The 10,097-nt window shown below is 49.3% G+C and overlaps 1 protein-coding gene and 1 long non-coding RNA gene across 6 annotated transcripts; one reads left to right on the top strand and one right to left on the bottom strand.

The window, feature by feature from the left end:
• Window positions 1-3,604: 3,604 nt before the first annotated feature.
• S1PR1 (sphingosine-1-phosphate receptor 1) lies at window positions 3,605-8,410 on the bottom strand. Of its 5 annotated transcripts, none has more exons than XM_077905638.1 (2): window positions 8,392-8,410; window positions 3,605-6,315 (listed from the first exon to the last, which is right to left on the bottom strand). In XM_077905638.1, the coding sequence occupies exon 2, from the start codon at window positions 6,147-6,149 to the stop codon at window positions 5,001-5,003; it is 1,149 nt and encodes a 382-aa protein (XP_077761764.1). In that variant the 5' UTR covers window positions 6,150-6,315; window positions 8,392-8,410; the 3' UTR covers window positions 3,605-5,000. The 5 variants fall into 5 exon arrangements, with proteins under 5 accessions (XP_077761764.1, XP_077761760.1, XP_077761762.1 ...); XM_077905634.1 differs by lacking the exon at window positions 8,392-8,410 and adding an exon at window positions 7,984-8,259; XM_077905636.1 differs by lacking the exon at window positions 8,392-8,410 and adding an exon at window positions 7,784-7,894.
• On the top strand, window positions 8,167-9,673 carry LOC144318565 (uncharacterized). The gene is made up of 2 exons (XR_013384569.1): window positions 8,167-8,501; window positions 9,204-9,673. It is a non-coding gene; the product is annotated as an uncharacterized LOC144318565 (long non-coding RNA).
• Window positions 9,674-10,097: the final 424 nt, after the last annotated feature.

The following is a 10,097-nucleotide window of genomic DNA, read 5'->3' as shown; positions in this document are numbered from 1 at the left end:
TTCCCTCACTGTTATCTTCCTCTTATCTCTCCTAGCTCTTTGACCACTGGTTAAAAATTCTTTTTCTTTGTAAACAATGTAAAGGCTTTTAGTAATTCAAGCAGACCTTGCTTGCTTGGTTGGGCATTCTTCTGGAATATGACTCTAGTTCCAATCAGAGTGGTAGTGAAGGCAATAGCACGTGTTAAAAAAAATTGGGGGAGGGGTCCGTTTCCTTGGACCATGTGAAAGACACATCAAAAAAGCCGGAAGCTTGGGGGAAATGATGCAAGCTATTATGATCTCTCACCATCAAGCACTTGCTGTGTCTACAGGGAAAGAATAATCTAGCAGGTCCTATACAAGTTTCTTTGGATTGTGATTCCTCCCTCAAGATGTTTCAAAACTATTTAGAGAAAATACAGACAAATCTAGTTTGATCTAGTTAGTTAAGAAACAAATGAGATCAATCTAGTTGGATCTAATTAGTCCAGTGTCCACAGGAAACGTCAATCCAGCTGTGTATGGAGCAAGCAATATTTAAGAAAAGAATAACTGGACATCACACAGAGAACACAGAAAATCATTATTGAAAATTATGTAGGTAAGTAAGAGTTCCTAGTTAGAGATTAATTTTTTAAAAAAGATTGTATTTATTTATCCACAAGAGACACACAGAGAGAGAGAGGCAGAGACACAGGCAGAGAGAGAAGCAGGCTCCACACAGGGATCCCGAAGTAGGACCTGATCCCGGGACTCCGGGATCACGCCCTGAATCAAAGGCAAAGGCTCAACAGCTGAGCCACCCAGGTGTCTCTAGAGATTAATTTCTGAGCTAGTGACTACAAGTTCAAAATTAACAGTTTTGTAATTAAAAAATTTTTTAATGTCACTTGAGTATTATCTCTTTCTTCTCAATTGAAAATAGAGTCACTAGTATTTAGAATTTTTTAAAGATTTTATTTATTTATTCATGAGAGACACACAGAGAGAGAGGCAGAGAGAGAAGCAGACTCCTCACAGGGAGCCTGATGTGGAACTCCGGGATCACGCCCTGAGCTGAAGGCAGACGCTCAACTGCTGAGCCACCCAGGCGTTCCTAATATTTAGAATTAATTGAACTTCCAGTCCTCATTTGGTAGGATTTCCCAAATAGAGCTAATCATCTTTCTGAAGTTACTATTTCCAAGCAGTAGCTCCCAAACAGAGCTACATTTGTAGTTACCTAGAAAACATGAAAGATCTCAGTGATCTTTTGAATGGAGGCATGAAGAGTGAAAATCATTCAAATAGTACAGTCTGGGCCAGAAGTACTACAAGAGTACTACACTGGGCACATCCTTATCATTGGCAGCATCCACAGCAGAAATTAATCCAATTTAAAAAGCTAAAATCTTCATAATAAGACTTTTACATCAGGGGACAATTAAAGATGCCATAAATCACAACCAAAGTGCTGATATTACTAAAATAAAGTCCAGTCTCTAATTAACATAAATGCAAAATTTATCTATAACTATACATTTTGGAATTTCTGATATTGCTAGATCAACTTTTATTAAAGAATTTAATTTTTCTACTTACAATGTGGCTAAAAGGCAAGAACAAATATTTGTCTTATATAAGATATTTGAAGATTCTGTAGAATTGCAATCACATTTAATGTTGTTAGGAATAAAGTATTCTTTTCTTTTTAAAGATTTACTTTATTTATTTGAGAGAGACAGAGAGAGTGCACGATTGCAGGGGGAGGGGCAGAAGGAGAGGGAGAGGGTCTCAAGCAGACTCTGAGCTGAGACTGGAGTCCCACTCAGGGCCCCATTTCATGACCCCGAGATCATGATCTGAGCCAAGACCAAAAGTCGGATGCTCAACCTACTGAGCCGCTCAGGCACCCTGGGAATAACGTATTATTTGATGTCATTTTGTAACTTTCCTGAATATTTACGAGCCAGAGGCATTTCTACAAGAATATGTCAGGTATTGCTCAGGTTGCCTTGTTTTACTCCTCTTATAAAACACTGCCTATGTTTTTTAATCAAAGTTTTATGGGCCTCTGTTTTAGTATAAAAATATAGTTGTTGAGGTTTTGTTTTTTTTTTTCATCCTCAATTCTCAGGATATACTAAATTAAACCCAGATATTCACATTGAGATACAACCAAGAATTCCTTTATCTTAACCATGGCTTCTTGGCCAGAGGTAGGACTCCATCCCACACCTGCCCAAGAAAGCTGTAGTCCATAACTGTCTAGCTCTCTTGGAATGAAACGCATAGTCTGGAATTTCCAGGAAGAATGCACATGCGAGGATTGGCTAATGGGCTCCCAGGTGGGCAAGCAAGGCTGTCCATTGTCACAAGCTCCCCAGTCCCCACCAGGATCAGCTGCCCTACCTCATCTTCCTCATGTGTGAGTCATTGCTGTGCTTTTAAAGATAAAAACCAAGAGTAGGAACACTTATCTTCCATAGAAACACAAAATGGACATGCTTTTCCATTATGCTTGACTCTGTAACGAAAGCTCTAGGAAGTGAGTGCAGCATGAACTCATTCCTTCCGCCACAGCAGACAGATGGATAGAGACATTCCAGTTTGTTTCCAGTCTTTTGTCTTCAGAGCATTTTTGGCATTTCCTTCAGGAAACTGGAGGTTGTGACCTAAGATTTCCTTAGTGAACACACTTCTGTTTCCCACAGTTAACCTTACCCAGAAATGACATCGACTCTGTTAGGTGAGGTTTATCTTCATGTCCCAACTGTGTCCTGTGCATATTCAGTGACAGTTGGAAGCACAAATTCTGAATGTAATAATAGGACTAAAGAGCCAAACACACCAAAATCCTTCAAATTAATCCCCAACAAAGATGACAGTTATGTTCAAACAAAAATGAACTATTCTGGCAATTCTGTGATGCTTACAAAGTGCCCTTGCTCTCACTGTGGAGTTGGAGAAAGTAATAGCTAGGATGTTAAAACTTTCAAATCCTGGTAATTGAAAGTTTTCAGATATGAGGTGTATACTGCTCCACCTACATTCGTCCTACAACTTGCTACTTCATTGAGACTGTACAGTCCCATGCTGTTCCAAGGATAGTCTGGGAGAAGCCAAGACAGTGTCCTGGAAAAAAATTAGGTGATCTGATATATTATCTGCTGTATGTATATCTCCATTTCCCCAGCATGTTGGTGGAAAGCCAAGAATGTAAGCTTTTGTTGATGGGTTTGCAATGACCATTGAGTTTCATAATTTAAATTAGATTCACAACCAGGTCATTGTATATTATTTCTTTAAAAACTCATGTTTTAGGAGGAGAATAATCGCATATAATTTAGTTTGGCTTGAATGCAATTTAAAACTCCGCTAATTATACTTACTTGTCAATGTGGTATTTAGAGGTTGGTGGTTTTCATCTCATTTTTTACTACTCTTCAGTGTAAACTTATTGAAGTTTCTCTTCCTGAAAAAGATAGAGTGGTTTTTAACAAACCACATTTTTTTTCACACCCTACTTTATCAAGGTAAAATCCTTTAAAAGAGTAACAGAAATTTGCCCATAACTTTGGTTCTAAAGAGCCACATAGTCAAATAGGATCTTAATTATTTTTATAAAATGTTCTTCACAAAGTAATCTTTAAAAAAATCAGTTTATTAATGTTTAAAAGTTGATAAAGCTATGTGCAAAATGATCCACAAAAGTCAGAAACCTATTAAATACTATTTTTTTAAAAAGACATTTCTTGGTTTAATTGCACTGAAAACCATACTAAAGAGACAGCAATATATTTTTATTTTTTTGCAACATTTATACACAACTTTAATGAACTATTTAATGAACAGCTGTATTGAAAAACTTCTGGTATTCCCTATCAGTTAAAGTAATGCTTTAATGGCACAAGAGGGTTGTATTTTCTTAGGAAATACACGTTCAACGGTGTTAACGCAGGTTAGAAAAATCCAATAAAATGCTCAAACAAATACATTCAAAAATCACAGAAAGTACTTTTAACACAACAAAATACAACCATCCTGTTCGTTGAACTAAGTCACACAACACTCTGAAATAAACATCAACAAAAGTGCCAAAGACAGATGTTGTATTCATTAGACAGATCCATTAAGAAATCTCTCTTGGTTTACAGTCACCACCACTCCCCGTCAGTTTTCACCTCGTTTTGCTAGTTTGTTCCTCCTGGGACACTAAGGACCCTACCGGATACCATACTGTAGATAAACTGGACTTCTTTAGGCAGATTTCAGCCACCATGGATAATGATGCTGCTATCACACATTTCATTGTCATGTTGTGAAAGGGAAAAAAAAAAAAAAAGAAATCAAAGTGACTTTAATGAAATTCCCCAAAACTGATCTGGAAACTTTGGCCTCAGCAAATAAAACGGCTTTACATCTCCAAACCATCTCCATCCCTCACAGTCTACATCCTGGACACAGGCTACCTGCTACAGACCCCCCAGAAGTGGACTATACCACCTACCCCCAGCTCCCCCAGCTCTGATGAAGGCCAGGTAGTTCAGATGGAAAGTAAGAGAATTTTGAGGAGGGGTCTGAAGGGCGGGCAAGGGAGGGTGGGATACGCAGAGCATACCCAGGGCAGCAGAAGTGCACACAATCACTTGGGCTGGAAACTAAGGTGAAGGAAAACATCTCCTCAAAGCTCCCGACAGATGCTTTCACACCGGGACCAGGGCCACACTGGGAACCCTTCAGGAGCTTGACGATGCTAGACCTTTGGCTCAGTGCAAAATCAAAGCTCCGGGGCGGGGGTAGGAAACAGCTTCCAGGCCAGGGCCGGGTCTCCACCCTTCCCAGTGCATTGTTCACAGGAACTAAGCCACCAACACCCCGGCACCCCCGGGCCTGCCCGCCCTCCCTCTGGCTCCCAGCGGCTCCTCCCCAGCAGCAGTGGAGACAGAGATTTTTTTTTTCCATTTTTTCCCCCCAAACCCTGGGTGGTGGTGGGTGACCACGCAAGAACTCTCCCCATGGGTCGGCGGCTTTCAGTTCTAGGAAGAAGAGTTGACATTTCCAGAGGACATAACGGTCTCCGGGTTGTCCCCATCGTCCTTCTGCGGGTGGGAGGAGTTGTCCGACTTACTGCGGCTGAACTCCACGCCGGCGATGATGGGCCGCTTGAACTTGCCCGCGGGGTCCCCGCCCGGGCACTTGCAGCAGGACAGGATCCGGATGAAGGCCCGGCGCATCTCCTTGTTGGTGAGGGTGTAGATGATGGGGTTGGTGCCCGAGTTGAGCACGGCCAGCACCAGGAAGTACTCGGCTCTGAAGAGGATGTCGCACGTCTTCACCTTGCAGCCCACGTCCAGCAGCAGCAGGATGAAGAGCGGCGCCCAGCAGGCGATGAAGACGCTCAGGACGATAATGACGGTCTTGAGCAGGGCCAGCGACTTCTCGGAGCTGCGGCTGGCCTTGGAGATGTTCTTGCGGAAGGTCAGGCGGCGGCTCCGCGTCCTGACCAGGGAGTAGATCCTGCAGTACAGGATGACGATGGCGAGCAGGAGCAGCGTGAAGACGGTGGTGCAGAAGAGGATATAGTGCTTGTGGTAGAGCGGCAGCACGGTGGAGCAGCTGGCCAGCGCGCCGATGCAGTTCCAGCCCATGATGGGCAGGCCGCCCAGGACCAGGGAGATGACCCAGCAGGCGCTGATGAGCAGGAAGGAGCGGAAGCTGTTGCTCCCGTTGTGGAGTTTCATCTTCAGCATCGTGATGTAGCGCTCGATGGCGATGGCCAGGAGGCTGAACACGGAGGCCGACAAGGCCACGAACATGCTCCCCTCCCGCAGGAACCACTGAGCGGGGGTGAGCTTGTAGGTGGTGGCGCCAGACAAGAGCAGGTTGGCCGTGTAGGCCACCCCCGCCAACAGGTCAGACAGGGCCAGGTTGCCGATGAAATAGTACATAGGTCGGTGGAACTTCTTGGTTTTCCAAATGGTCAGCAAGACGAAGATGTTCTCTAGGATGATAAAGCAGCAGATGAGGATGAACACCACCGAGCTCATTTTAATGCCATTCTCCTTGTCCGCGCTGGTGTTCAGCTTGCCCGTGTAGTTATAGTGCCGGACGATGATATCGTAGTTGACGTAGTCGGAGACGGGACTGCGCAGGGCCTTGACCAGCGGGACGCTGGTGGACCCCATGGCGCGCAGCCGCGCCTCCCGGAGCCCGGGGTGGCGCTTCTCCAGAAGGGCGCTAGAGGGCGAGGCCGAGCGAGCCTTCACTTGCCGCGGGGGTGCTCCGGCCCGAGGGATCCCGGCTTTTCTGCGTCTCTTTCCCTTGGCTGGAGAGGGCCTCGGAAGCCAACCCCTTTAAACGAGTCACAAAGAGGAGAGAGTCAGGGAAGCGGCCACAGCACACTGGCATCATTTATTCTAGCTAAGGCATTGCTCCAGTTTTGTCGTGGATTTGTTTTAAGGAAACTTGGGGAAGGCGTAAAGAGTGGGATTTAATATATATATATACATATTATATATATAATAAAATGCCTATTTCTTGCAGAAAAAAAAAAAAAGAGGAGAGGAGGGAGAAGAAACAAAAATGTACCCAAACAGAAAACTCCAACTGGACAAAACGAAAACTCTCCTGTGTCACATCCAAATGGGAGTGGGAAAACTGGAGAAGTGATCCCCATTTATAACACCTCCCCCCCCGCCCCCACACACACACCCTCACTTCCCCACCTCCAACCCCATCCAGGTTTCCAGCGTGGAAGTCTCCTGAAGCATTCGCCGGCTCCCCAGCGGGTTCCCTCCTCCAAAGAGACCCAACCGCTAACATGAGGGTGGAGGCTCACACCACCTCTGCTCTCCCCCACCCCCCTGCTAAAAGAGCTGAGAACCACCTCCTAATTGCCTTGCAAGACATTCGATTTGCACGAAAATCATTTGACAGAGTAAGTCATTCTTTGGGCTCTATTAATAACTCTCTAGGAACAGGTGTGCTCAGGGTCCGAGGGGTGTGGGCAGCCCAGCCCGCCCCGGCCTTGCGGTAAACAGGAAAGCTTACACTTCTGTGAAGCAACTGCCTTTTCTTAATTTCTTCTTCTAGTTTTTTTTTTTTTCCTTGTAAGCCAGGGCAAGAAAAGATGAAGATAATTCAGTGAAGATCGTTCAAAAGAGCTTGCAATAAATCCCAGGAATGTAATACATTCACTGATTTTCTAAGAAGTGTGTTCAGTTGCTGTGGGTTTGGCCAAACCACACACAGGCACACACACAAAAGAGAGAGAAGTTCTACTACTGACGATGACAATACATGCCACTGCATTTCTAATTCCAAGTGCAAAGCTTCTGTCCAGAAAAAAAACAAAACAAAACAAAACAAAAAAAACAAAAAACAAAAAAACGCACGTTTAATGCATTGCTGAACCGAAGCTGGCGGTTTCGTGCACTGCCCTCCCCCAGCATGCTACCTCCTGTCTCAGAACTAGAAAGTGTGGAGGAACGAAACATGGCACTGGCTACCAGACGTCTACTTGTAACGTTTCCAGATACCGCCGCCACGGGATGGAAGTGGAGCAACAGAGGCCGTAGTCCCGGACGGCGGGGGCTGCTCGCGCCCGAAGCCCCGCGTCGCTCGCATCTAATCCCACGCCCCGCTCGCCCCCCGTGCAGATGTAGCCCCTGACCCCCCACCTCCCATATTCTTTGTCTGCGGGACTTTTCCGAGTGTAGGCGCCTGCCCCGCTCCGCGACCAACCGCAGTTGCCACCGTCCCCAACCCCTGCTCCGCTTTACGATCGCACTAAACCCGTTTTCCCAACTTCATCAATCACCAGCGCCCCAGGAGCAATCCGACCCGGTTGGGCTCCTCGGCAGCCCAGGGATGAATGCCTCCGGCGCCCAGAGAGGGATGTTTCAAAAGTTTTTGTTTGGCTTCGTTCCGCTTTCAAAAACATTCGTTTCCAGCAGCGAAGACCTCCTGCGGCGGGGCCCCCCGCGCCCCGGCCCGCGCGGGCTGGGCGCCGTCCCCTACCTGGCTCAGGCGGGGCGCAGCCGCGTGGGGAGAGCTCCGGGTCCCCGCGGCGCGCTCGGCATCTTGCAGCCGCTGCGGACGGGCTGGACGCGCTGCTGCCTCGTCGCCTCGGGGTCCCCTCCCTCCGCAGCCGCACTCCAATGGGCAGCCCGCCCCGCTCGGCCCGCGCCGGCCGCTGCCTGAGCCGCCGAGCGCCGGCGGAGGCTGGTGGCCTCGCGAGGAAGGGGCGGGGAGGGGTTAACACCAACCCCACGCCCTCCGCCGCGGCGGGGGCCCCGATCCCCGCGCCGGACCTACTGTCCAGGAAAGATCTGGGGCAAGGCGCGCGCGCACACACACACGCACATGCACACACTCCTCCCCCACAGACAGCCGGAAAAAAAAAAAAGAAAGAAAGAAAAAGCAAACCGAGAAGGGACGGAGGCTGGTGCCCCCTGGATTCTGATGCATAAATCACGGCCTCGCCTGCGGCCCGCCGCTCCCCGAGACCGTTGGCCCGAGTCTTCCCGAGAGAGGAGGTGGGGAAGCCTCGGGACCCCACGCCCACCCCCACCCCCAGGTCTCGGGGGCGGGGGCAGCCCGGCGCCCCGCAGCGCCCCTCGGCCGCCCCCTGCACGCGCGAGCCTCGGCGGGGCGGGCGGGGCAACCAGGGCGCGCGACCCGGGGCAGCGGGGGCACGGGGGTCCTTGCCGCCTCCCCACCCCCATCCCTCGGCTGCCGCGACACTTGCGGTCCGAGCGCCAGAGGGTGGCTTTCCCGGGCTCACGGCCGACCGGCCCGCGTCTGGGGAGCCCCCCGGGGGGTGGGGGTGGGGGTGGGGGTGGGGTCCCCTCATTCCGCTGCGCGCAGAGCCCGGCCGGGGTCCCAGACTCGGGCCGCGCGGGGACGTCCGCGGAGGTGGGCACGAGACTGGGCGCGTGGGCAGCCCCAGGGACTTCCGAAGGGAAGGACGAGCCGCGGGGCCCGGCCAGCCTCGCGGGGGCCCGCGCCCTTCGCTCCTTTCCGCGCGGGGCCGCAGCCCCCGGTGCTCCCCGCACGCCCACCCGGTCTTGCGCGGAGAAGCCCCTCGAGGAGGTGAGACTGGGGCGGCGGGGGCGGCCCTGGACCCCGGCGCGGGGCTCTCCTGGCCGGGCCTGCAGCCGCGCAGAGGCCGCCCACCCGCCCCCGGCCCCGGGCTGCCCATCCTGGCAGATGTGAACGCAAAACTTCTCCGTGTGCAGTTTCAATTGACAGACACACCCTGTACCTGAATGACTCAGAAGGAGTCTAAATGAATAAACAGACCCCTGGCTTCTGGGATCTTATGAGTTTGCAAAAGAAGAAATCAAGTGACAGTTAACATCAAGTTCACAGCTGCCTGAAAGTCTTCAGCAACGGAATTGCACCGGGCACACGGCCACGAGTTCAACAGCAGTACCTGCCTACCACCCAGAAACTAAGATAACGGTCCTCTAGATCTAGAATAAGCTCTGCTTGGGTCGGGGAGTTACTTTATTTAAAAGAAGGGACGTGGGATCCCTGGGTGGCGCAGCGGTTTGGCGCCTGCCTTTGGCCCGGGGCGTGATCCTGGAGACCCGGGATCGAGTCCCACGTCGGGCTCCTGGTGCATGGAGCCTGCTTCTCCCTCTGCCTATGTCTCTGCTTCTCTCTCTCTCTCTGTGTGACTATCATAAATAAATAAATAAATAAAAATTAAAAGAAGGGACGTGTTGAGTCTGCCCTGCGCAACATAAGGTGGGGAACTTGGCAAAATCCATCCCGTCCACTCATTGATGAGTTCTTTAAGGGAAAGGAATTGCAGGACACCCAAACTCTACATATCATGATAGATTATCTAATTTAAGCAGGCGTTGTTGGTCATTTTATTGATGAGAAAATGTCACTCAGCTTAAATCGCTGGATATCCCAGCTAGTACATGGTGCTGGGTTCCCCAACTTAGTGCCATGTCTCCCAAATGTCATGTCTCCCAGTTCAAATACCTTCAGTCAATAAACAAGGAACCGAAAAGCGTATGCTCCCCAAGGGGGAGCAAAGCCTAGCTTTAAAATTTTTTAATTATCCTAATCTCTTGACTCTGCATATGTATAAAATATATACAAAGATATGCTAATGA

This window comes from Canis aureus, chromosome 8 (genome assembly GCF_053574225.1).
Source record: "Canis aureus isolate CA01 chromosome 8, VMU_Caureus_v.1.0, whole genome shotgun sequence".
Lineage (NCBI taxonomy): Eukaryota > Metazoa > Chordata > Mammalia > Carnivora > Canidae > Canis > Canis aureus.
Note: the sequence above shows the minus strand (reverse complement) of the source record. Positions and strands in the feature narration are given on the sequence as shown.

What these genes read in the sequence shown, in the direction of transcription:
- S1PR1 (XM_077905638.1), bottom strand. Translation starts at nt 6,149, where the DNA reads ATGGGGTCCACCAGCGTCCCGCTGGTCAAGGCCCTGCGCAGTCCCGTC.